Source organism: Labrus bergylta, chromosome 6, assembly GCF_963930695.1.
Source record: "Labrus bergylta chromosome 6, fLabBer1.1, whole genome shotgun sequence".
In the NCBI taxonomy this organism is placed as follows: Eukaryota; Metazoa; Chordata; class Actinopteri; order Labriformes; family Labridae; genus Labrus; species Labrus bergylta.
Window position 1 is genome coordinate 10,434,710 of NC_089200.1, and position 27,792 is coordinate 10,462,501.

Here is a 27,792-nt window from a genome sequence, read left to right on the forward strand (position 1 = left end):
ATTCATTTGTTGATTACCATGAAAAAAGAACTCACAGGGGGTGGGGGGGGGGGGACGAAACGAGTTAAATAAGAAATAAAAGATAATTCATTAGACTGTGCTGGTTGCAACATTACTGTTATTGTTTATTGTCTCGTTATATATATTCATGTCAAGATAGCTCTCTAGTTTTTCCTGTGTGGTTTTGCAAAAGAACGGGTTTTACCACGTGCAAGTGTGGCTCAGCATTGCAGGACACCAAATGCTTTGCAACACGCACCATATACAACGGTGTTGTGTATTGAGAGAGCATCAAAACCTCCACTATAGTGTTCTGCCAGAAAGACCCCGATGTACCTCAAGACTCTGGCATACACAATTTATCCAGCTTTAAACTTTCTGAGGGAACCACGAGTCTCGTTTCATGCAGTTGTTTTCATTGTTGTGTGTTCATGTGTGCAAACGAGAATTGTGTGACTCGGGACGTGTCTGTGGCCATGTCAGCGCAGCCCCTGTTCAAAGCTGTGTTCTATGATTGTCCCAGGAAACGTGGACGGGACATCTCCTGGACTGAGCCCAAAGTCGGCTTCAGTGCGCGCGCTTTGGGACACAGAGGGACCACATACCACAGCGTCCCGAGCCCCCTGACTCACACAGGCGTAGACGGTGACCCTCATTTGCGCAGCTATTTCTGAAACTCGCGTTTATTATCCCTCTGCGACGCACGAATGCTTTCTCGTGTCATGTCAGAGCTTCTGGTTTTTCTCTTAGCGCGCCCACGCTCTGTGCGCGCAGCGTGGGCGTGCGTAATTGTGCGCTCATTATGTGAGAGTTTCATAAAGTTGTGTAAGAAGTTTGGAGAGGACAATTAATAGAAAGCACTCATGAATGACAAACACTGTCCCAAAATAGAGCTGCTCATTTGAGCCGGACTCGAAAACAAGGAAGGGATTCGGTTGTGAAATCGATTAAATCAGCTCCAGAGGGCCGCTGTGTGAACTTCTTCTAATTACAAGTTCTGAAAACAATCACAGAGAATCAAACTCAGCCTCCGTGTTGTTACTGTAAGCCGGCAATGTGCGCTAAAGTAGTTTAGTGTAGCACGAGGGTGAGAAAGGGGAGGGGGGATGTCCTTGATTGCAACATCAAACACCAGTGTCGTCACTGGTCCGCAATACGTGCAGGCAGCACTGCTTGTTCCAAAATAAATATGGACGTGATTGTTGAATTCAAATGAGCTGCCTGACCGGGCATAGGCGGACCAATCACAGCCCATCGTATCATCACACCTTCTTTTCAGAAATCATTCATAACGCCGATGCGTCAAACACTCACAGAGGAGCCGGCTATAAATACGGCTGCGCGCAGCGCACAGTTAGACATTTTTCCCAAATCAAACGAAAGAGACAACTGAGAGACAACTGAGCAAGAACCGGAATCTGGCGTTTACCTTTGACTCTTATCTCTACCTTGCTCCACATTTTATATTCTCTCTTTAGTATCTAGCTCGCAATGTTGGCCATGGGTGGATTATATTTGCAGCACGTCGTGGTGGCAGCAACGTTGTGCTCCTTGCTGGCCACCGGCACGTCAGGGTCCCCGGTGGTGGGGCCAGAGCCGATCCGATGTGCCCCGTGTACTCAGGAGAAGCTGAGCCAGTGTCCAGCGGTGGCGCCCGGATGCGCCGAGGTGCTGCCGGAGCCCGGCTGTGGATGCTGCCTCGCCTGCGCTCTGACTGCTGGGGAGCTTTGCGGGATCTACACGGCGCCATGCGGCTCCGGACTGAGGTGCACCCCGAGACCCGGCGACCCCCGGCCGCTGCACTCCCTCACCCGGGGACAAGCCGTGTGCACAGAAAGCGCAGAGCCCGAGGCAACCCCCGAGCCCCAGACGCAAGGTAGGCCTATAACCTCCACATTTTATACATCTTTCTTTTACATCCAGCAAATCTTCTTCATTGCATCCCCCCCAACAAATTACTTAAAGGGTCTTTTGTGAGGCATTTCACTGTTACATTAAGTCAGTCCTGCTTCACATTCATTCATTTTCCTCCTCCAGATCAGGGAGAGCCAGAGCCAGAGCCAGAGCCAGAGCCGGAGATGGAGAACGCAGCCATCATCTCGGACCTCGGCTCCAGCCACTACCTGCCCGGCCACAGTAAGCCCTACGACCCGAGGGCTGCTGCGGACGCTCAGGACAGCATGAAAGCCAAACAAACCGCCAACCGCAAAAAGCTGATCGAGCAGGTGAGAAACAAGAGCAGTCTTTGTATTTGCTGAGAGATCCTCTAGTGTGTGCTATGTTACTAAAAGTTTTTGGGGAGGTTTCGAGAGAGGGTTTGCCGCAAGGGGGCGCTCGTGTGCTGTTTGAAGCGATAACGTAGAGAGAAAAGAAAGGATGGGGATGCTTGTTATACACGTTTTATTTGCAGTTCTATTCGTGCTTGCTGATCATTAATTAACCTCTCCTCTTTTTTTCACAGGGTCCTTGTCACATTGAGCTGCAGACGGCGTTGGCTAAAATCGCCAAATCCCAGCAGAAATTAGGAGACAGATTAACCAGATTCTACCTCCCCAACTGTGACAAAAACGGGCTCTATAAACCCAAACAGGTGGGTGTCTCCAGCTAAATGTTGATGAGTGTGTGTGTGTGTGAGTGTGTGTGTTTGGGGTGGATTTCACTCGGCATAAAGGAATCTCACCTTTGTGTGTGTGAGAGGTTTTAGCCAAGATTGTGTCAACCATAGCTTTAAAATGATTGTGTGTGTGGGTGAGGAAGGGAGTGTGTTTTTGTTTCTGGTGTGATGTCACCCATTTGAAAGACCGTGCATGTGCCTGTGTGACACAGTAAATGACAATGAAAACAGTTAAATGATTAATGTGTACGTGTGTGTGTTCCTCTGCAGTGTGAATCCTCTCTGGATGGTCAAAGGGGTCGATGTTGGTGTGTGAACTCCTGGAACGGAAAGAAGATTTTAGGTTCGACCGACCTGCCTGCAGACGCCGAGTGTCCTTAAGAAGAGATCAACCACTGATGCAGATCTCACACCAAGAAGAACAAGAACAAGAACAAGCAAGCCACTGATTTACCTTTTTTTATTTATTGATCTCTTCCATGGTGGTGTTTAATTCAGGTACACTGTCATTAAGGGACTGAAGGTCCTGACCACCCTGAACCCGCGTCCCTCCTCTTCAAACACCCGTCCCAAAGAGATAAAAAAAAAAGTCTATTTTTGTTTTCTGAAAGGAGATTTTTTGATATTGATGCATTTACTTCTACTCTTCAGCCTTATTTATTTCCATTTTATTTTTTATTTTTTAATTATTTCATGAGTATTTATATCTTTTTTTTTGCCTTATTGTTATTATATTATTAATATTTTTATGGCTGTATAAAGTGTATATATATGTATCTTGGCCCTGAGTAACTCCGCCGCTGAGTTGAGCTCGCTCTACCCTTAAAGGAGTTGTCTGGACGTTTGGTTTGTGACGAAACCAAGCAAGAACAAAAAGCACTGAGTGACCAAATGTCATTTAGAATGATTTCTAAATGTTGTTTTTTTATGATTTATTTTCACATTGCTGCCATTTTTATGTCTATTTTTTTTTTTTGTTATTGTCTTTTTTTTATACTGATGTGACACATGTTCAGAATGCAAAACTCTCAGTCGGGGATCCCTCAAACAGTCTCAGAAAACATTTCCCATGATTCCATGGGGTTGCAGATAGAACGACAGGCCGGTGCATTGCTCTGGCGCCGCCTTTCAGACGGGTATTTCTACATTAACCTACCTCCGATATTTATGTTGTCAGTCGTGTATGTGTCGAAAAAAAAGACTCGCTATTTTACTTTGTGTTGCTGTTCTCTCTGACCAAGAACACATGACCACAACGAGCGAGTCCCGCAGTGAACCCTGCAGCTCGCCTCCATCCACATGCTGCTGTTGGAGAGAAAATGTTGTTTATTATGTGAGTCTATTCCAAAGTGACTAACTGCTCACTCGTGTGTATGTACACTTTTGTAATTGAGATGTAATGTAAGAAAAAAAAGGTGATATATTTAATAAAAACATTAACCTCAGCTATGCGCTCGTGGCCTCTCTGTCACCTCAAGGCGTGTTTAATCGGTGAACAAACATCAATAGGTGGTGAAACATATAGATCATAACAGCTTCATCAGGACGGGATTATGAAAGTGTGTGTGTAGATGCACTCCTGGACCACATTGTGCTATATTGGGCGTGTTTGTGAGCAGTGTTATCACGGTGATCTAAAGTGGAGGTCCTGGTCTAACTTTAGGACCAGAGCTCTGCGCTGCCTTTTGACCCGCTCTCTGTTTGCCTTGGTCGGGGCTCAGGAATTCGCTTCAACCTCTCGTGCCCACTGCCAGCCTGCCTGGCACCACCAGATTTATTTTTATTCTTTTCACAAATTGAACCTTTGCTTTATCCTTATTGACACATTCCAAGACTGAGGGGAGCCTGATTGCATTCAAGGCCTTCAACAGGAGCAAATCTGTGTCCTGATTGGCTGCAGAAATGACAGTGAGCGGATAGATCGCTGCATGAGCTGCTGCTGACAACACAATGAAAAAAGCACATGAGACTGAAGTCTTTAAAATGTGTTCACTTTTATTTAAAAAAAAAAAAAGACATTAAATACAAATTATACTTTGAATCAATATCACTTCCTTCCGCAGAGAAAATAATAGCTGTGTGATTTCTAGTTTAGTATCATGAATCAAAAAAAAAACTCTTTGAAGGATAACTTGAGAAGAAAAAACAAAAATACATTTTACCCGTGAACAGAGAGATTCTTATCGTGACCAGCAGGGGAAAATCCAAAATTAAAAAAAAAAAAGTGACATTAGAGAAGTGTGACTGTGCACTGACAGACTGATGCGGGATGGCGCGGTGTGCATGGGGGATAAGTGACCGACTGAGAGGTTCACCGGCCTTATGGAGCAGTGAACTAAGATGACCAGAGACCTGAGTGACTGACTGACACAGATTGTTTTTTGTTTTTTTTGCCCCCTGAGGCTGAAACTGGCGTGCAGGGCGCTGAGCTTTAAAACTGACACTGCTGAGCAACAGAAGGAACAGATTCATTAAAAAAATCAAACATTCATTAGTGATTATATTCCCCAAAATACACTGAATCATAGAGACTTTGCTGTGCAATCGGTGAGTCACTGAATTGTTCATAAGAAAACCTAGTTTGGATCAGCTTATAATTCTTTCTTAGATAAATAATTTTCATTTTTTAAGTACTGTACATGATGTCTAGTCAGACACATAGCTGGCCAGGAAATAATAACAATAATATATATATATATATAAAAAGACACACTTACAAATATTCAGGAGGGAATAGCTTAAACATATTTGTGTGTATGTTCCTCCCTTTACATCAAGTCTTTGAGTAGGTGGGATGTAGCACCAACAGGCTGGTTGTAAGTTGCTGCTGTCTATCAAAGGAAGTGTACAGCCGATTTCATGCTACCGAGCTACTGGGCAAGCATTCTTAGTCGGCACTCTCTCCACTGTTCAAGTCTTTACACAGGATGTTGGAGAGCATCGGGGCAGGAAGCTGCCTCCTCCCTCGGACCCCCTACCACTTGTGTGAATGCATATTTGGTGCTGTGTCCACCTCGTGGAGATTTTGTTGGCATACGATCATACAAGCATTTTTCAAAGAAACAAAAACAACAACAACAAAAAAAAAAAGAAAATAGTTGCATTGAATGGAAAATTTCTGAGGGGTGTTCGCTCACTTTGCTGTCAGAAGTCCTGGTGTAGCTTTCTTTTTTCTCTCTCTCTCTCTCTCTCTCTCCTCACTAGTTTATTATTGTTTTCTTACAGTATCACACTGATTCATCTGGCGTTACCTCCGAGGAAAGGTATGCAGATGCAGATAGGTCCAATTGTCTTTAACTGCATGCATTGACGAGTGGCGGCGCAGCTAAAGTGCTTTAAGTGCTTGAAGCAATAAGGGGCAGCTGGCACCTGCGGCAGGGCGGGGCCGGTCATACCGGGCTGTACCGCCCCGTTCAAACAAGCCTACACCAGGTCGCACCCCTGACAGGAAGAGGACCGGGTGCTGGAGCGAGGATTAACAAGAGAGGGTTAGTGAGGTTGGAGACGTAGACGGGATCAGGCACGACAAACATAAACGGCAGACATGGACAGAGTGTTAGACGGACGATAAGGACGTGTAGGAGAGGAGGAGGAACTCAACAGAAAGGACAAATAGAGGGCAAGGACAAGGAGAGCAAGTTAGAGCTTCAGAGGGACAGGAGCCGAAGGCAGCTGATCTAACTAAACCGAACATTTAAGATCGCATGTGAGCATCTCAAAACACTACTCTCCAGAAGATCTAACTATCCTGTATTAAATACTCACCCTCGTTAGCTCTAAACTGGCCTAGAAAAGCGTCTAACCTCCTCTTTCATTGAGACCAGCAGCTGAAGTTAGCTCAGACAGCAGTTCAGAGTTGATTCAACTGGACTGTGGATGTAAATTAGCTCCATTTTTTAAAGTCCAATATGCTCAGTTCCATGTCAATTAAACAAAAGCAAAACTAAATTGGCAATCAATAATTGTTGAACTTCTTAAACCACTGCTGCAGCATACTCCACCTCTCTACTATTTGAGTGTTTGAAACATTCTGGTCTGGTTCTCTTCCTCTTCTTCGGACAGATTTCCATCAGGCATCTCTCCAATTAGACTAAATGTCAACTTTTATCCAACTTAAGGAGGGCTTCAGCACATTGGAGGCATTTCCATAACAGACTGATACGGCCACTGCTAATGTGGATCATCTAAATCAAGTCAGTGTGATACAAAGAGGACGTTTTGAAGTTTTGAATCTGATGCCAAAGTCTGTTTATTACACTGAAAGTAAAGACTTATTTTTGATGTTTCACTACCCAGCGAAGCAGCCTGCAACGCTGTCGTTTATTGACGAGCCTTTGTGTTGTGATTTGAGTCAACAGCTCGTAAACACAAAGCAACACACTTTAGCTCGTTCACCTTCAGTAGCTTACAAAAGCACTAGATGTCATTCTCTTTGCAAGGGAGGATACTGAAATTCACAGAGCAGGAGAATTCAATGTTTAACAGATGCAGTGTGGACAGCAAGCGTGCGATCATGCACGATGCGCTGCGATATATATATAAATTATATCGCTCTTGTGCTGTTAGGACACGGTGTTACTCATAAAGATGCAGGCTGTGAAGCTGCGTCAAACTCTTCTTAACTGGTTTTAATTCGTCTGGGTCTTGCACAGAAGCATGACCCTCAATGAGCTTGAAAGAAGACTTTTGAACCGTGCAAAACATCAGAGTTTTGGAAGCAAGCTAATATTTTGGCACATTTGTTAACCTAACCGACTTCAAATTCTATTATGGTGTTGTCAAGATAATCAAATTCATGCCTTCCACTTCACACTCTTGCACACCTTGAAGTATTCAGCTGACGCAGGTGCTGAAACAGTGGTTTAAGAAGTTGTGGTTCCGAAGGGGACACCCTTCAGATCTACTGCCCAAGCTACATGCAGCTGATTTCTTCAAAGAAAGTGTCAGCTAGAGCCATTGAAGCCCGCTGTGGATGAGTATTTCACATGGAAAAAGGGTGGATGTTCAGGATGATGAAAAGGTGGAGGGGAGGCGTGGACAGGTCTGTTTCTAAGGCACTGTAACTGCACGGTTTGCCTCCACTCCCTCCCCAAGAGCAGGGCGAGGGAGGCAGCACAAATGGCCCTGGTTAAGAAGTCAAAGCCCTGCTATCCCATAATCCTTCACTTCAAAATGGACCCTGAGCCGTAGAGTGTTTATTTTTCTGCATTGTTTAATGGAGCAGGGCCGGGGAGGGGCAATCGGACGTCTCTACACTGAGCTTAGTGACAAACAGTATTTACACAAATAAACACTTTTGGGAAAGCGCACACCATCTTGCATGCCATCTCACACAGACATGCAGCTGTGCACACGTATGTTATGCAGGTGCTCGCACATTAAGACACACACACACACACACACACACACTGACTCACAGACAGACACACACAAAAGAAACGGTGGTGGTGCGCTTTTTTTTTTTTCTTCGGGTCACAGTCACAAACAAGTCCTCTTTAAAGTGAGTGGAAAAGTCCCTCTTTCCTCTCTCTAAAAGAATAGTGCAGATGGTTGGTTTCTCTCTTTCTTCCCCTTCTCTCTCAGCTTATTTGTTTTGTTTTTTTAAAAAGAAAGGATAGAGGTTCCCAAAGCACGGGACAGATAACTGTGATGGACAGGAGGCTCGGCCTGTCGATGAGGCCTTCCTCCACTCCCTCCCTTCCCCTCCCCCTTGTTCTCTCTCGTACTTTCTGACAGAAATGGGACCTGAAATCAAAGGTCCAGAGCCCCTTCAAATGTTAACACAAAACTACATGCAAGAGCAAAGTAGGCTCTCTTTCTTTCTCTCTCTCTCTCTGCCTCCCCCACCCTCCGCCGAGTCGTCCCTCTGTCCTCTCATTTGCTCTCCAGGTTGTAGCAATGCGTCTCGCCTCGCTCCCTGCCGTCGTACCCGGGGAGAGGTTGGCCGTATTTGTCCACGCACCAGCAGTAGCCCCGCCTCCTTCCTTTGGATGGACGGCACTGCAAAACAGAAGGCAGAGAAAGTGAAATGAGTTATGCTGCTTACTTGCTTTTGCTAAACACTATGTGCAGATTAACGGGCGCAGCCTTCAGGGAGAGGGATTGCAGGTGGCACCAGCGGGGCACATATGAACATCACTCAGCCAGCCCCGACTTCCATCTTTAGTTTTCGAGAGGGGGAAAAGGCTGGAACGCAGCCGAGGACTTATCACTTTGAGGCACATTGTGAAAACAGATTAGAGTTTCCAAGGTGAGGAATTACCCTGACACAGCTTTATCAACACCACCTTCTACGTGCATGTGTGTATTATAATAAGAGTGTCTCTCTGTTGCCGTTCAGAGTTTGGATGCTTGTCAGGAGGCCAAGTCGTGCCTCAGCAGAACTCTAATAAGACAAACATCTCATCGATCATGGAGAGGAATGCCCTGCTGTCTGGAACTGTCACAGAGATTTTATGAGCAGAATCTATCAGAGATAAACACTTCAAATGATGCAGCTGCTGGCCTTGTGAAAGACGATTATTAATGTATAAAGATCAGAGCAGGGGAGCTTCACTCAGGCATCCACGTGCAACCAGTACTCTGCTGACTTTGTGCCATCTATGAGCTTTATTTATCAGGCTTATGTGCTCCTGACCAGCCGGGGTAAACGATGAAAAAGCAGATTCTTTTGGATGGAGAGGGGCAGGCAACGAGGGACACTCTGACTGAGTGAGAGTGGGGGAGTGTGAAGGTAAACATGGAGTTGCTAAAATATTTGCCAAGGCCAGTTGGAGGGCTGCAAGGAGACCAGCGCAGCTATTCTGGGAAGCTGGCAGACACTCAAAATCATCTGGAGCTGATTATGGCCCGAGCGTGCACAGGAGCACGTGCACGGGAGCACGTGCATGTGCGCGCATCAACACACATCAGCAAACATGTAGGCGCACACAAACAAGAGTCGGGTGTACTGTATGTATACATACCCCCCACCTGCTCGCACACTAGTTCTCACACACACGTATGCAGTAATATCAGATGTCCCACAGGGGGCCACGCCTTGTAGAGTGGCAACTTTATGAGCTCCATTTGGAGTTCACATGAAACGGCACAATCAGCCGGGCCAGGCCAAACTCTGGCTCAGAATAATTCTGCTCCAACGCCGACATCATCCCCCCTCCGAGGGGGTGAGGTGATGGAGCGTCAAGTGACCAGTCAGCACTGAGACACGTCTGTCTGTCTGTGCAGCCCAACATAAGTGTTATATATATATAGTTTATGCATACTTTTTAATAGATTAGATACTCTGTTTATGTACAACAGATCAGTAGGTTTCCCAACCATTCAAGTCTCACTGTGTACTGTGTCTGAGCGCGTACATTACATCACAATTTATGAGTCTGGAAATGTGATATTTGTCTGACTTACGAAGCGTCCATTCATCTCTGAACTAATGGAAACCAATTAACAGACAAATAAACACCAAAACATAACGGCAACATTGGCATGTCATCATTGAGACTTTTTCCGCTCCTGTAGGAGACACAAGTTTGTATGATATCAACCTTGTGGTTTAATCGCAATCTCAGGGAAAAGAGCAACATCTCTGATTGGTGGAGGCCAAACTCAACATTATCCTGCTGTCTTCTTCTTCCTCTTTTATCTCTGTCATTTTTACTTCGTCCAATTAACGTCCCTTCGTGTTGCCCTCACTCAAGTCATCAACGACAAGAAGTAGTGACGCGTTGAGTCAAGCCTTTGACAGCCTCTGTCACAGAAATCCAGCAGAAATCAAGTATATCCTGCATAAATGTCTCTGAGTCATGACTGTCTACAATGAGTGAGAAGCTCGAGTCCCGCTGGCTGTGTTGTTGTCACAGCTGTGTTTACATGGATGGGACGGCCGGCTCCTCCCCTTGTGTATAAAATCTGTTTTAGTCGAGGACTAGAGAGAAGAAGAAGAACATACTCACTGATGATTTGAGTGATGTTAGCGTTTTAAGGTCACGGTCATTCCAAGTAAATGTACATGCAATGTGAAGCTACAAGCTAACTAAGGAGCGCTAACATTAGCATGCTAACACAACAGCAGCTTGAGACAAGGATAATTTAGTCCACTGCTTGCGCTTAGTGCTTTGTGATTAATTATGTTGCGTTCCAATTTCATAACTCCTTCTTGCAAACGTGAGTGGAGAGGGGTTGGAGGTGTGTCTCTGGAGGAGAGCGGAGGAGTTGTGGCCACGCAGCAGTTTGTTTTGGTTTCATGCTGGTGCTCAAGGGCGACATCTACTGGATCACAAAGTCAGACATTCTTCCTTTAAGCGCTCCGTCGCAGTGATTGGATAATGGTATCATGAGTCAATATTTTGTCCCATCCTAAGTCTCATGTTTGGAACACATTCTGCTTTTAGAAATGGAGGAGTTTGGTGAATGATGCAGGATAAGAAGTGAAATCCCCCCTCAGAATGCGACATGAAAAGGGTTTTAATTTCTCTTCTGTTTATCAGATGTGGATGTTATCACCCTTAAATCAAGGCTGAAAATCTGCACTTTTATCTGACAGACATTTGGGCTCAGATTTAAATTCCAAAGCCGAAGAGTGCTGATCCCAAAACAAAAAATCGTCCTTATGGACTTGCATTGTGCTGTGCAGCCAGAGACACCAAGCAGACAGACAAGACAGGCATGCTTTAGACTAGAGTGTGGCCAGGTGTCTGTTTCCGGTGTAGTCGACCTCCACGTGCAGCCTGAGAGCATGATCAAAGGCAGCTTTATAGAGACAGAGGCCCATTAAAATACCAACAACTTCTGCAGCAGTCTGGGGGCAAGTACGCGGCCCAACACGCCCCATTCTCACACTCCAACATCATGCAAGGGTTCTTTTTCAGGAACACAGATTTCCTCCAAACTACCTACCTCTCTTCCTCCTCCTCCTCCTCCTCCTCCTCCTCTTCTGTCTTAGTCTGTTTTCTGTCTCTCTCTCCTCTCCTCCTTTCATTCCTTTTCTCGGTGCCATCGTCTGAGTCTGCGGCCAGGTTTCTATTTTAGCCCTGACCCAGTGGACGAGACCGCGGAGAGGAGCTTAACATTGTGTTCCTCTGCTCTGGTTAATGATGATGGAGTCCTGTATGCGCTGGGTGTGTGTGTGTGTGTGTGGGTGTGTGTGTGTGTGTGTGTGTGTGTGTGTGTGTGTGTGGGTGTGTGTGTGTGTGTGTGTGTGTATGGGAGGGTCGAAAAGCCAAAGGAGAGGCGGAAAGGAGAGGAAGAGGAAGAGGGCAAAATGTGCATGTGTGCATTCCCCTGTTGCTTGGCTACCTTTGAATTTCCGCTCTGTCTCTTTCATCTGTGAACTATTAGCAGTCATCTCAAGCCATCCTTTCTTTACTGCTTCAATCTGCATGCACACACACACACACATGCGCACACACACACACACACACACACACACACACACACACACACACACACACACACACACACACACACACACACACACAAAGACACACACACACACTTTTGGAGAATGCCAAAGAAAGCCACATGTCTGCTGAAGGCTGAATGTCACTTTACACATATCTAAGGCAGATTGGAAGTTCTTGGATGTTTAAGGCAACTTACTTTGTTTTAATTCTGCACCGCTTTCTTCTCTTTAAACTGACAAAAAAAACCTGAAACTTAAAAGGAATTATCCACCAAAAGTCTTGATGTCTTGGTACCACATTCAGCAGGAGGCTTAAAAGGTCGCTCTGTTCACTTCTTATATTGCTTCGTTTAATGGCAGTTAAAATCTTTTTGAAGAAAGATTGAATTTGATATTGTAAGAAAAAACTGAAAAAACACTATCGAATAAAAACTTTCAAACAATTCAGGCGACATTTACTTTATTAAAAGTGAATTGTCTGTGGTCAAAACATTCATTCTTTAGAGAAAAAGTGGCTAAAAATCCAGCTCGAGTTACAGAAGAAAGCTGCGAATGTGGAAATTCCTCAGCATGTTTGTGGCAAAAAAGAAAATGTTGTAATACAGCGCAAAGTCTGGTGTATAGGGTGCACTTTGGCTGCATCCTTTATACCTGTGCAGAGGCATGCACCGTCATTACACATTGCACAATCTGACTTCATTGAAAATTCTCTCAAATTACCTCTTCTCTGATAAAAACATGCTGGACGAACAAGGCTGGGGGCGCCACTCTTTGACATCTTTTCTCCCTGATTGGCTCGTAATCATGAATTTAAAGAAAACGGTGGTCCTATATTGTTAGGTAAATAAATCTTGTGGAGCTCAATTAAATACAACAAGTGACCAGCGGTTGCCCCTCGTTTGAAACGCATCCCAAAAAGTTAAGACATTTCTTTGTTTTAAAAACTGATTTGTGTTTTCAATAAGCTGGATCAACAGTCCTGTTTCCACAAAGCGGTCCAGTTCAGTTCAGTTCTGTACGGTACCCATTCATTGGGGTTTCCACCGTCAAAAGTTGGGAATGGTACTCAATTTAAGACCACAATAATCTGCATGCCAAGGAAAATGGAAAAAGTGGATTGACTTTAACACCCATCTCAAAGCCTGAAGATAATGGTCTATTTAGAAAGAGGCTAAATTTACTATTGTTAACTGACACCATTGTTTGTATTCTGTGTATATTTCGATGTAACCTCAGCACGAAAGGAAAATTAAATATAAGTTAAAAAAAAAAAAAAAAAAAGAAAGTTGGGATTGGTACCAAAATAAAGGGATTTGTACCGTCCAACTTTTTTGGTACTCTTCTGTTGGGGTGCCAAGGATTCCGATCCGACCCTAAATGGTCCATTTTCTTTACTTTGTCCTGTTCTTCTTGAACAGTTAACTTAAATAATAGCGGGCTACACTGTGTTGGGCTGCTATGATGTCACACTATTACATCGCTGACTTGACTATCTCCATCTGGCTTACACTCCGCTTACCAAATAAGGGTACGGTTGGCTGTGGAAATGCAAGGAAGTTCAGGGTTTACCGTACCGAACTGGACTGAACCAAACCGGACCGCTTGGTAGAAACGAGGCTAATCAAGAATCTGACCTGACAGTAGCTGGTGAATGAAGAAGCTTAATTCCATCTTTCCATGCAGAGCGCCTTCAAGCACAGTGAGGTGAGAAGTTAATAATCAAAACATGTTTTTCATGGCGGCGTATTCCTTTACTAATACAAGCACCATGAACCACAGAGACTAAACCTCAGCTCAGAGGTCACCTCGGACCTCGTGCCCCGTGTTCTCAGCCTTACACTGGCCCTGCGTGGTCTCTAAAAAAGCACATTTCATCCCCCCCCCGTACTTTCATAATGTTACCTTTATGGGGGTGTGTTGTGCGTATGAATGTGCGCTCTTGTGATGCAGGTCTTTATAGCTAATAGCAGCACCGCTGGGCTTCACGGACATTAAAAAGAGCCTGGTATGACCACAGGATAAACATAAGCTCGTAAAATGCAATGTGTGTGTGTGTGTGTATAGGGGCGCTTGTATGTATTTGTGTGAAAGAGGGTGCATCTGTGCATGTGTTTGTTAGTGTGCTTCAGTGTTGGGAGTAGCTGCAGGATATTGCTTTTTCTAAAAAAACTGAAAAAGAAAAAAAAGTTTGTTAATGAGAGTCTCAGTGAATTTAACTCCCGAAAAAAAAAAACTGTGTTTGTCTAAGAAGAATGGGGCCACACAAGCTCTAAAATGGGAGCCTAAATAATCAATATAAGTCATGAGTGGAGGCAGGGGGACATGGAGGGAACAGGAGGATACTTCTCAACAGGGTACAGATCTATTTATAGAAAACCAGCCAGCTGAGTATTTCATCAACCTAAATTTAAATGTGTATGATTAAGCGTTTCCTTAAGAGGGCTTGCTCAATAAGACGGACACACACACACACACACACACACACACACACACACACACACACACACACACACACACACACACACACACACCTCTTTATAGTGAATGGACTAACATACAAGTGTGTGTTCACCCTCTAAGTATAAATTATAAGCTATAGAGAACATGTACTGTACATGGACACCCATAATTCAAACTAGTGTGTTATAATTGGAAGTATAACCTGTGCCTGGCAAACATAAACCTTTTCATATCAGTCAGCCTGACCACAGTGTGTAGTGTTGACGTTACTCATGTGTGTGAGGAGGTTATTCTGCAGGACAGCTTTCTCTCTCTCTCTCTCGCTGTTCATGGCCCACATAAAACCCAAATCAGTGCTGAGGTCTCATTAAGGCCCAAACCATGATCTTGAAAATGGATTTGAGCTTGTTTATTTCTTTTCTAGTCTTCTGACTACTCAAAGCATTTTTACACCGCAGGTCACACCTACACATTCACACACTGAGAGGCTGCTATGTGAGGAGCCCATCAGCTGCCGAAGCAGCTTGACAAATTGGGGTTTAGTGTCTTGCCCAAGGACACATCTGACATGTAGCTGCAGGAGCTGGGTATTGAACCCCTGACCTTCCGGTTGAGAGAAGACCGACTCTACCAACTGAGCCTCAGCCGCCTCTTGTAGATGCCTTCTCCTCATGTAAAATGGTTTTAATTTGATGAGGTCAAGCCATTAATGCTACTTGCTTTGGTTAACCTTTTGGAACTATACTGTTATAAAACCTACAAAATATTTTTTTCAAGCGTTACGCATAAATTAGCATAATTAGTGGCATAGCTGAGTTAACTAACAGGTGGTTGTCGCTATAAGCCAGGAGGCCTAAGGCCCGCCTCATCTCGACCTCTTTGCCTGTTTCTAGGTTGATCAGAAGTTAGACTGAGAAAGATTTTTCAATATGACGGCCGCCATTGTTAGGCCTCACAATGCATCATCTAAAACAAATGGATGACTTGACTGAGACAGCATCCGTGTTTTATACAGTCTATGGTATCTGTGGTTTCATTATCAGTATAGAAACTCAGGTTGCAAGAAAAAGCTGACCCTGCACCTAAACATTGTGCAAAAGAAATGGTAAATAATATGACTCCATTTCCCCCAGAGAGAGAGAAGGAAGGCAAGGAGGATTAGAAATCCAGGGAGAGAAGAGAACGAGGGAGACAGAGACAGAGTGAAAATAGCTGTCTGGGTCCCTGAAGGTTGGCCAGTTATTATAAAGCCATTGTGGTTGGTGTGTACGTTTCCACAGATCCTTCTGAGTCACGCTCAATAAGTCAGCCCTTATGGGCCCTGGCACTGTTAGGACCCAGGGAGGGAGGGAGGGAGGCGGGATAAGGGTACGCAGGCACCTGGCTCACATCCTTAACCCACTGCCTCTTCCTCCTCCTCCTACTCTCAACACACACTAAACTCTGAAAGAGTACACAGAGAGGAGACACAGACACTGTCGTCCCATTCACAAGCCCTCTGCGGGGTGATTCCTGGCCAAACAAGGAAGTTAAAGCCAGGTGGGCGGAAGGGCAGGATGGACAGAATGATGGAGCGGGCAGGCAGAACAAAAGGCGGGTGGATGACTGTAGGCAGGGCACAATGGGGGTAATGATGGGTAGGTGAAATGATGAATAAGAGAGAGAGAGAGAGCCTGAGAGTGATAGTGAGGGAGAGAGAGAGAGAGAGAGAGAGAGAGAGAGAGACTGTGAGGGGTGTAATGAGAGGGTCAGTGTTGGGTATGCATGACCTGAACTGGGATACTGGGCCAATTCATATAACTGCTGCTAAAAATAGGTTTCTGTGCAGCAGAAGTACAACAGCGCTCAGACTGCTCCCACAGTGCTCGGGCTCTCAATTTACCAGCAACACATACACAGCAAACAACACATGCTTGTGACCAATCACTCAAAGCAATGGCCCCTTAAAAACATTTCACCCCAGATCAATCTATAGAACTAAAACTCAGGGGGTTGTTCATGGTTGGTACTCGTGTTCATTTTGGAAATCTGAGGCTACAAGTCATTAACTTAGAGATAAGGCTGCATGCAGGATTTAAACTTTTTTTTCATCTCCATTTCTTGTGCACGCCCGCCTCATTCTTCTTCTTTCTTTTCTTTGTTACATTCAGACAGCATCCAGGTTCATTTGAGTCTAGACACCAAAAACTGCTAAATCCAAGCCTCCAAGATAAACTTAAAGTTGAAAGTTGAAGGCACCATATTGCGGCTAATTGTGCAAGGCGTCAAAAAAAAAAAAAAAAAAAGGCTGCGGCAAGAACGAAGAATTAAACACTCAAAAAAAATCTACTTCCAAAGCAGAGACATGCATTCAACTATTTACACTTTCCAAAAAACTTTGAATATTAGCACTTGTACAATCAAATCAGAATGTGGGATTGAAGGTGTTGCATTTAGTTGCCTTGTCTGTGTAGGTTCTCAGTCATTCAGATCATGGTAAATTCCAAGCTTGATCCAAAGGCAACTGGACTGGTTCAAGAACTTCAACCAGTCCAGTTGCCTTTGGATCAAGCTTTGTAATTTGGTTGCTTCGCATTGCTTTTCTTTGCAATGTGTTGCACTGAAGTCAACTAAATCAATCAACTCCTGGGCTCAACCCCACACCATCAAAGATAAAAACTAAAGTGAACAGGTGAGTTTGACGCATAATATCCCTACCTTTACCACCAAACCTCCAGGGAACACACCCACCACCAATACTAATAGAACAGTGAACGATTGACAACACGGTAAACAGAACTAAACAGAACTAAATGGTTTGAATATACTATGATTCCTATTGGTTCATCTGAGTCTGGACCCTCAGAATGGATTTCAAAGCGTCGGAAGGTGACATAAAACAAAAACTTCACATCCGGGGCGACTCAGGTGCATCAGAGCAGCCAATGAGAAAACACTCACAAAAGAACGAGTACCTGCCTTCGTTGCTGCCGGGTTTGTCCTGTGCAACGAGGAGGGACCTCTGCACGGTTACTTGACGGTGCATTTGTTCAGATTTTTCTAAACCATCGAGACCGTCAATGTATAAGTCCCAGACGCATAACAGTGGGATGTTCTGCTGCTGAACCGGCAACAGAAGCAAAAACGGTGTCACTGTGCGTGTGTGTCTGAGTGTGTGTGTTTGTGTAAGAAAGGCAGAGTGATGGTAGAGCTTTGTTACATCACAGCAGCAGAATCTCAAGATAACAGGACGTTTGCTTCAATGTGGAAAAGCTTCACAAATATGCAAAGTCACTGACGCCAACACCATAACCATGCACAAAAGATACTAATATCCCGACACCCAATTCCCATTTGATCACTTGAAGAAGACAGAAAGCTTTCTAGAAACTTGGGTCTTCATTGTGCACTTGAATTGAGCGTCTACCTTTTATTTAGCTCTAGCTGCAGCGTGCTAGTTCTGTACCAGAGCACAATCAGTTGCATGAAAAAATGACTGTATGCACCTCACATGAATCTAACCTAAGCCATGTTTCAAATCTCCAATATCTGAGTTTTGGAAATACAAACAGGAATGCACTTCTTCATTTGGTTTCTAAGTTCCTGCTGATCCGTCATTCCTGGAAGAACAAGGTCGAGAAGCCTTTTAAGTTCCTCGTTTATTTCCTGTTCGAAAGATGAAACTTCCAGCTTTCACCTGCCACCTTTCAACAGTCCGTGACCATTTGATATGAAAAGATCTCGGTTGGGGTTTCATTTTACAACACTGGGACAGCTTGGGTATCATGTGCATGGTTTTGCCCCCCTCTGCTCAGTCCTTCAACCCTCACCCCCCCCTCACCCCCCGCCCCCCTCCCTCCTTCTCTCTCTCACCTCCCCCCCCCATTCCCTTGCTCCCTTCTTTTCACAGTATTGTCACCCTAGACGGTTCACACGGTCTCCTCTTCGCTGCGCTTCCGGTCATAAATCTCTGCAACACACCGTGAAGGCACATCCCCTCGGATGGATTTAACACACAACACCCTGCACCCCACCGGCCCGCTGAGAAAAGGGCGACAAGGGCTGGCACGCTGCTGCACACACACACACACACACACACACACACACACACACACACACACACACATTTACACACATGTAGACCAGATCCAACACTTTTCTGGTAGATATTTGTTGATGAAATCCAGAAAACGAGAGAGGAAGGGACTTAATCTAATAGAAGGAACAATAAAACGGCACATTGAGTATTTGGGGAAAGAGTGAGGAAAAAATCTGAGATGGTGATTGTTTTCTGCGTGTGTGTGTGTGTGTGTGTGTGTGTGTGTGTGTGTGTGTGTATGTGTGTGTGTGTGTGTGTGTGTGCGTGTGTGTGCGTGTGTGTTATGGTTTGAGTTGGTCTCTGACTCATGGCACTTGTGGGGGGTTTTCAGTGACTCATGCGTTTCTCAGAACGGCTTAAGCTCCGTGGAATCCCACCGATAAGACAACCATTCTCGGCAAATTAGCCACTGGTGTTTATTCGACATGTTCAGTGCTTCGGTAAAGCGCAACCTTCCCTCCCATCCATCCGCCGCCACCTTTCCAGTCTCTCCCCTCCTCCCCTCAGGTTCAAACTTCTCCGATGAATTTTAGCTTCCCCGTCTCGCAAATGAGCTGGCTATGTATGGGTGGCCCCAGTCTGCTGTACCACGGACGAGAAAAACTAAACCAGTGACAGCCTGTTTGTTTTTTTTACCTCACCAACAGCGCCCCACACCTACACACCCTCACCAAAACTACCGCCATCAAACAAGCGCCATACATACACTCCCCTGCCGCCACATCTACCGTGCCACACACACTCCCAGACCACATTCTTACCTCCCTACCCCCCACACTCTCCCACACCGCACACCCACAAACACACCTGACCGACTTCATTTCCTGTGAGGCATGAGTCAGCCGGCTGCAGAGCGTTTACCGGAGTTATACATGCTTATTAGCCATTCTGATAATATAGTGTTGATGTGGCTGTCAAGGCAACCTGAGCTGCACAAAAAAGGGGAATTGTGCTTGTGTGGGTGGGTGGGATGAGTCGCCGAGGATTCCTTGGAAGTGTTCAGGCATGTGGTGGGTCTATTTGCATGTCCACAGGTGTGTGTGTGTGTGTGTGTGTGTGTGTGTGTGTGTGTGTGTGTGTGTGTGTGTGTGTGTGTGTGTGTGTGTGTGTGTGTGTGCGTGCGTGCGTGCGTGCGTGCGTGCGTGTGTGTGTGTGTGTGAGAGAGAGAGAGAAAAGAGAGAGGGAAACAGCAAGGGGAGCCATTCACCTGTTTTTTCTTGTAGAAGCCCTTTCTGTCACAGTTGGGTATACGGAAGCCTCTCGGGTTGAGCACGTTGCTGATTTTCAGGCTGCTCAGGATGCTCTCCATCTCCCGCCGACACGGCCCCTAGCAACACGGCAAACACACACCCAACAACCCAAATATTACACACTCATCCTTACAGAGTCACAGACAAGAGGAACACGAGGAGTTATACGTTTATGATGATCATCAGAGGGTGTTAAAGTTAACTTCCTGAACCCTGAAAAGTGACATTTAAAAGTCTTTTGATAACTTCTTTCTGGAGTTGTTGTGGTCATAGATGTTGAAGGAGACTCCATCATTAACTCAGTGGTGATCGTGATAGCTCGGCTCGTTAATGATTAGTCCATTAAGAGATGATGAAAGCGAACGCGGCTGTTATTTTCACAGCTGCAAAATCACAATGGTTTTCAAAAATGCATGCAATAAAACTGATTTAGAAACCTTTGAGATGTTTTACAGAATCTAAATGTTTTTCTGAATCTTGATCCCGCTGCAGATTAAAAAGGTTGATCTGAAGTTAGACGTCAGCTTTGTTGTAATTAGTACCTTCTTCTCTTACACAACACAGGCTCGCTGCATGTAATCAAAAACCATGTTGGTAAAGTGGTAACAGATACTTTAAAGACACCCTGTGGTTTGTTTTCCCCACAAATGACTCTGTGGATCGATGTTTTGATGAGACAATCAGCGTCCTGTTTGTATCTGGTGTTTTTCCTGCTTGTGCATGAGGCTCATTCATCCCACCCACCACAGGTTGACAGCCCTATGAACACCGGCATGACTGCACAGGCCGGGTCAGGACGTTCATGCAGTACCATGCAGAGCCACAAGTCTGCAGGGCTTGACTTCAACAAGTTCACTTAGCAGGTGAAATCAACGACGAGTTATTGCTCTTAAGTGTGAATCAGTGGGTGGAGTCTTGGATTGAAATAGAAAAAAAAAGGAAGCGTACTGATTTACTCTGGAGTTCAGGTGTTGCCCCTCTCTCTCTCTCTCTCACTCTCTCTTACCTGGTTTAATTGATCTCTTATCATCACTAATAAAAAGTGCATACTGCAGGTAGTTCGTAGGCACATGTGGTGATTATTTCTATCAACAGAGTTTGGTGGTGAATAACAGAGAAAATAAAGTACGTTTTATAGATTTTGAGTTTGCTTTTAAATCTTCATACAGGCACCTGATATATTTTTAAGAAAGCCTCTAGAAACCGTGCACCTGTCAATTAAAGGAGCAATATGCAGGAATTTGGGTTGGTGCGATTTGGCGCCCCCTAAAGGTATCTGCGTGCAACTGCACTGTCGTAAAACACATGAAGCTGTTACGCCTCCCTTTCTTAGGGGTTAATGTTAATGTCAATTTCAACTTCAGTTAAATATTAACGAGGGCTGTCGGCATGAACTAGTTAATCGTGATTAATTAAGGAATTAAATTAATTTTAATGGTGATTAATCGTATGCAATTTTGTCCCTTTTGGCTCACCGTAGATAGTCGTCCTCAGTGTCTCCCTGTAGTCACAGTGATGTAAAAGAAGGACAGCACTGCATCTTTGAATGTCTCATTTCACTTCAACAAACTCTCAGACGGCTCAGCTGACGAGTCCAAAGTAATATCCACCTTATGACATCACACATTGACCTTTGTTATCTTTCCTTTGAGCTGTTTGAAGTCAGTTTGTGATCCCTAACCACTTCCTGTTTCTGGGCTTAACTTAACATGTCCTAACCTTCCCTCTACCAGAGGGGCCTTTGTTTATTTCAAAATAAAAGCATGGTTAAATTCAAAAAGCAAGTAAAGTGCTTTCAACTTAAGACAGTACAAAATTTTAAAATAAAAGCCTCACAATTTTTATTTTTAAATGCAAAATAATGACATTTCAACAATGTTATTTATTGCGATCTCTAAGCTTTGGGCTAGTTTAAGTCATATTGTTTCGGCTTTATTTTTTGGCTTAGATTTTTCAGTCCACTGTGGGCGTAGTTTACAGACTTGAATGAGTCGCCAACTGTCTTTGCTGTAACTTGATCAGCAGGAAGATCGTTTTTATAGAGTCATGACTGTGTCAACTGTTTGGATGAACCCATACCATGACTGTTTTTCCTCCAAATAAGAACCCATCAACACTTTCAACAGACATGTAACTGCGTCTCATGTGACTTACATACTCAGTCTCCCTCTTGCTCTCCAGGGAGAAGTTGTGCATGTCCATATTGGCTCCTCCTGACACTGACTCCACCTTGTAGCTCTGAGTCTTCCTGTTCTGATCTTTCTGGATCAGTTTGTTGTGCAGCTGCGGCCTGGTGTCCACCGACCCTCGACTGTTCCCGCCCTTCACCGTCCCCACACCGGGAAGTACAGTCACCGTCGTCGTTCCATTGGCGCAGCATTCTTCTACCTGATTTTTGGCATTCTCTGCAAAGGGAAATGTCAATTATCAGTGAGGGTAGCATTCAATGTGTTTCTCCTGATTAAGAGATTCAGTGCTTTTTTCCACATAGTCCGTGCACCACTGTTTCGTTACATCTGACAGCACACGCCCAAACCCTCCTGGGACCGTTTTTGGAGCATCAGCTCAGGGGATCAGCTCATTTGCAGCTGGACTCACAGGAAAAATACAAGATCATATGGGAATAAAGAGAACAACATGCAAACAACATGTTGCTTTGTCTTTGCATGGTTGATCCGTTCTTCATTCGATGCCTGTATTGATATAATCTTGAAGTGATGGAATTTGCGATCGGGACTCTGAAACTGACTAGATGCTCTGTGCGTTACAGTGTCTGACTTCCTGTCTGGGTCAATCTGCTCTGCTCAGCTTTACGCATGCTTGCAGCGGGCTTCCTCTAAATAGATTCTAGCGCATATTTGAAACAGACAGCCTGCTTGTCAACAGGCAAGGCAGGCAACTGCTTGGGGCCCCAGACCAAGGGGGCCCAAGAGGTCTGACAAACTTTGAACCAAATCAGCAACCCAAAAGTTTTGCTATGACAGTAGGAATCCTCCCTAAAGGGGCCCCATCTGACAGTATTCACTATCATTGCCCTGCTGAACTCTGGTGGGAGGGCCCCCGAATTAAAGGTGACAGACCTGGGTATGCACAGAGCATGTGGAAAGTGGCAGTAAGGCCAGATTGGTTAAATATTAAAGGGGTCATATTATGCTTTTTCTGGTTTTATGTGCTCTTTAGTGTGTTTTCCAAGTGTCCTGTGCATGTTTAGGCACATCTATGTGCAAAAATTCAAAGTACGCGGAAACGTAGCTTCTCCTACGTTCTCCTATTAGCTGCATCATTAGCTGCATGTAACACTCGGTTCTAGCGCCTTTCAAAAAAAATTTGCCAGTGTGACGTCTTGTGACTGATCTAAGCCCATTGGCTCATTGTGGCAAGCCCAGCAGCTCATGTTGCACGCCCATTAACTTCTGTAGCACGCCCACGATATGCCGTAGCTTGCGGAAGCACAGTAGTGCTAAGGTGCTAATGTTTTTGCTCCCCTCGGAGCCAAAGTGGCTGCATTCCCAATATGGTAAAAGGGGCGTGACATTTCCGAGAACAGTGCTGAGCGACTGACCAATTACGGCAGAGCTGACCAATCAGATTGGACTTGGCACACGTGGGGACTCTGAGCGTGGGCACTTCAGAGTTTTAGAGAGAGAGTCAGTAGTGAGCCGGTGCATGGAGCGGCAGTTCATGAAAACATACTCTTTTTTTGAACTTTAGCTATTGTGAACATACTTTAGTAGGTACATAGATTAAATATACGAACCACAAAAAGGGCATAATATGACCTCTTTAAGACCTGGAGGCTGTTTAAATCCAGGTTACAGACTAATAAAACCTTCATTTCAATAACCAGATTCTCCACATGGAGTCTACCTCCAAACCAGCTCTCCATATCTACTCACATCTGTTAAATCTGGACTGCATGAAGGATGGAATTTTAAAGTCCTAACTTTTTAGAAACCCCTAGGCTTGTCTTTTAATAAACTCTGTAAATGAATCCAAATCACTGTAAATGAGGGTCGCCCCTCAATGATGTCTTGAGTTTAAATAAAGGTTTACATGAACACTTGATGAGGCCTTACATCACAGCAGCATGTTTCTGTTTCCACAAATAGAAAACGAAAGATATCCTGAAATGTGTCAAACTTTCTCTGAAGTCTGCAAAAGAATCTGACCATACTCAGTGTTTATTAAATTAGGTAAGGTCTCACATGGTCTACATACAGAAGATGAAGAACATTTGCCCTCTTTTCTTTTTTTTCAGAAGTAGAAAAAATATTTTCCACAACTCCTGACATTGTGTCCAAACAGTCTTTGAAGGGACTGAATCATATCTTGTGATTATTTTCAGCTGAGTTGAGTCCTTTTTTTCAGAACTGTGTGTGATACAAAACAGGCAATCTGCTCCTAAATATCATCATTTATTTTTCCATTAACTCTGCCCTGAGGCTAAGTATCAGAATCCCAGAGTTGTTTAGGTTTACAAGTCTGATCAAAACATTGTAATGCAGGATGATGAATGCCTGCATTACAAAAATTCTCCACCGTCTGAAGAGTGGCCTGTTTTAAAAGAGACAAAATAACGTACTCTTATTGCCTTGTGGGCTGTTTGGAGCCAGAGACCGAGCCAAGTAATAAACAGAAACATGAAGACCTCATATCCACAAATTTCCACAGCATGCAGACCAAGAAGATAGACCCACATAGAGGAACTGAGTGTAAACAAGACTTTTTAAGGACACCGTGAAGAAGAACATGTTTTGTACTTGTCTGTATTGGGGATTGGGACAAACCAGAGAGGAGGTCAGGGCAGAGAGAGGTAAAGTGGGAGATGAAGGAGCAGGAATATTAATAGCCCTCAGTGCTGGCAAAGATTCCTGTCAAATCGTTAAAGACAGACCATCTGACTGAGAGGAAGAGAGGAGGGGGCAGCAAACACTCCACCCTGATATGGGAGAGGATTAAACCACCCGTCATGTGCCACCCGGTGAGCCACACTGCCACAAGGCCACAGTCTGAGACGTCCTGGAGGAGCAGAGGGACGATGATGGGAACACACACATACACACACACACCCAAACAGTTTTAAACTGTTAACTGGAAGCAGATTGGAGAGCTGCGGTGAAGGCGGCGGGCGAGCATGTACGGGTGTATCTCGTGTGGGCAGGCAGGCTGGCAGCCCACCCCTTTCTCCGTAATCAATTAGTGACGTGTTGGGGTTCCACAGTCTCTCCACAAACTTACAATAACAACAAACAACGTCAACAACAGCATCAACATGGCACGAGACGGAGTCGGGAGGCAACACATGCTCTTTAACCTGACGCAGCTTTCTCACGCTGTAACTGAACTCTGCAGGAAAAAAAAAAAGCCATAAATGTCAATAACCAGGGACAAATATGCGGAGCCCTTTTTAAGATTTCCTGCAAGCATTCATTTTTATTGTCAATATAAACTTTTATATAACCTTTCAAGGAAGTCTGGGGCGTTTGAGATCAACACATTACGCAATTTGTTTGTATAATGGCACATGGGTAAACAGCACAAACTGCGGTTGAGGGGAGCTTGTTAATGTCTGGGAGGAGAGGCTGCTGTTTTGGCTGCACTTACACACTGTGACCAGCAGGGGTGCTGTTGATCATTTCCCACCTTTTTATTCTCCATCTCCTTTAGTGGAGGTACTGCAAAGAAGCATGCATTCACACTAGTCTCATTAAAACAATGTCTCAAATCAGATTCTTCAAATTGTAAAAAAAAAAAAAACTAAAACATAAAAGGTCAGGAAAGGCAAAGAGAGAGAAAAACACAAGTAAAGTTAGGGGAACAGAAGAAAGTAAGATGAGTAGTTTCAGCAAGTGTCTGTTAGTAAATGCATAAGCCTGTGTGAGTTTGTGTGTGTTTCTGTGACAATATGACTGCTTAGTGCATGCACACCACACACACACATCACTGTGGCCAAACCAAATATCCTGGAAGAAGAAAACACACACAGAGGCTCCTGGAGGCCTGACGTCAGCGGTGCCTATAAGCACACAACAGTGTGTATTCACATGTAGGTGGCATGTGTGCTGTTTCATTAGTGTGAGCAGTATGCATCCATTCACACAAAACTGCATGCAGATATCAGGCCTCAGTGTGAGCAGGGATTACAGCATGACATTAAGATTTGGGTTTACTGATAAAGACTGGTGATTGTGTTGGGTGCTAGTAGAGAACTCAGAGAAATGATGCCCCCCCCCCCCCCAACCACCTCCCTGTCACACACTTGAGATGTTTTGGCCCACATCCTGGATGAGGGATGCAGCAGCACATATTTTCGTGCTGTGTACAAAAATCCCTGAGCTTTACTTGAAGGAAAATGAGGACAAGACAAGGACATGGTCTGCGCTCAGCCTCAGCTAAATACTGTATACTTACAGTATGTATGTGGCATTCCTTAACTATTGGTTTCAGGGAGCCAGGCGTGTGTGTGTGTGTGTGTGTGTGTGTGTGTGTGTGTGTGTGTGTGTGTGTGTGTGTGTGTGTGTGTGTGTGTGTGTGTGTGTGTGTGTGTGTTGTGTGTGTGGGTGTGTGTGTGGGTGTGTGTTTGTGTGTGTGTGTGTGTGTGTGTGGGTGTGTGTGTGTGTGTGTTGGGGAGAGAAGGAGATGGAGCAGTGTTGTACTTTCTTTTTTTTTTTTTTGAAAACAACTAATCTCCAAACCCCAGACGACATTCTTTTAATTTCTTAAATTTAATTTGCACTTTACGCATGACGTTCCAAAGCTGTGCGCACATGGAAAAAGTAGCTGCCTGGTGGGAAAGCAACGATTAATTGCTGCGTAAAGCTCCAGCCTATAGCTGGTGTTATCCACTTAAACTTTCAGGAGCCTATGGGATTTTTTTCGCCAACGCGAACACATCCCTGTGCAATGTCAAACCTCTCCTCGAATACCCTGGGGCGAGGAGCGGTGGCCACAGTGGGGGGGGAACCCCAAGAATAAATACTGCGCATGTTTCTGTGTGCCGTGTATGTTCAGTAGGTTATTCCAAGCATCTTAATCTCATCTATACAAACGCACTTGATCGGTGTTTCCATGAGCAGAAAGCTCCCCAGAGCTGGTCACTAAAAAGCAAAACCTCATGGGGAGAGCGCCTGTCACAACAACACTCACGAGAAAAATAACAACAATGTATGATAGAACACGAAAGCGCAATTATAAAACGCTTCTCACCTTGTTTTTGTGCGGGAATGAGAATGCTATTCAGCTTTTTGGACGCTGCGCTGGAGCACAGTCCCCGTCCTTCCAGCAGAGCTTGCAGGGGTCGGCTCTCCCCCGGCTGGTGCTGGCAGGTCAAGCCGGACCCACAGCGCGCAGTGTACACTCCACACGCCTGTCGCACACCGAGGGCGCACGTCATGCAGCAGCCGCAGCCCGGCTCCCTCACTCGCTCCGCGCACTCCTTGGGCAGAGGCTTGCACTGGAGGAGCGCCCCGGCATCGCACGGCTCGCATCGGACCACCGGACTCACGGTGCCGGCGAGCCGGGTGAACGCAGCCAGCGCGGCGGCCAGACAAAGCACACAGAGACCGGGCATTCTGCCGATTGAGCTGGTCACAAAGGGACAGTATGTGAGTTGTCACGTAGGCTTAAGGGGACTCTCTGACACAGCGAGCCGGCTAGCCTTCTCCATCTGTATTTTCTTTTACGCGAACTTCTCGTTTTATACAGGCGGAAAAAAGAGCCAACAAGTCACACCCTCCTCCGTATGAATAATGTAAGCGGAGAGCCCCGATATGAGGACCACTACCTGCAGCCTGAGGAGAGAGCTGCTCTCACATTCAGCTACTGTAATCCGTTATAATAATTCAATGAGGGCTTGTTCATGCTCTCTTTGTGTTCTGAGAAAATACACAAAGGTGTTTGTCTCCATCCTGAAATGTGGCCTCCAGTCAAAACATAGAGGACAGGGGCTGCAGATGGCATGCAGCTTTAAAGTGTTGATTACCTTTCTGTT

At 45.0% G+C, this 27,792-nt stretch overlaps 2 protein-coding genes across 2 annotated transcripts; one reads left to right on the forward strand and one right to left on the reverse strand.

Moving 5' to 3' along the window:
• Positions 1–1,321: 1,321 nt before the first annotated feature.
• On the forward strand, positions 1,322–4,059 carry igfbp1a (insulin-like growth factor binding protein 1a). Its single transcript, XM_020656422.3, has 4 exons — positions 1,322–1,876; positions 2,038–2,225; positions 2,462–2,590; positions 2,885–4,059. The coding sequence occupies exons 1-4, from the start codon at positions 1,492–1,494 to the stop codon at positions 2,993–2,995; spliced, it is 813 nt and encodes a 270-aa protein (XP_020512078.2). The 5' UTR covers positions 1,322–1,491; the 3' UTR covers positions 2,996–4,059.
• A 558-nt stretch (positions 4,060–4,617) lies between these two features.
• On the reverse strand, positions 4,618–27,532 carry igfbp3 (insulin-like growth factor binding protein 3). Its single transcript, XM_020656861.3, has 4 exons — positions 27,009–27,532; positions 21,957–22,207; positions 19,760–19,879; positions 4,618–8,614 (listed from the first exon to the last, which is right to left on the reverse strand). The coding sequence occupies exons 1-4, from the start codon at positions 27,370–27,372 to the stop codon at positions 8,489–8,491; spliced, it is 861 nt and encodes a 286-aa protein (XP_020512517.2). The 5' UTR covers positions 27,373–27,532; the 3' UTR covers positions 4,618–8,488.
• Between the last annotated feature and the right edge of the window lie 260 nt (positions 27,533–27,792).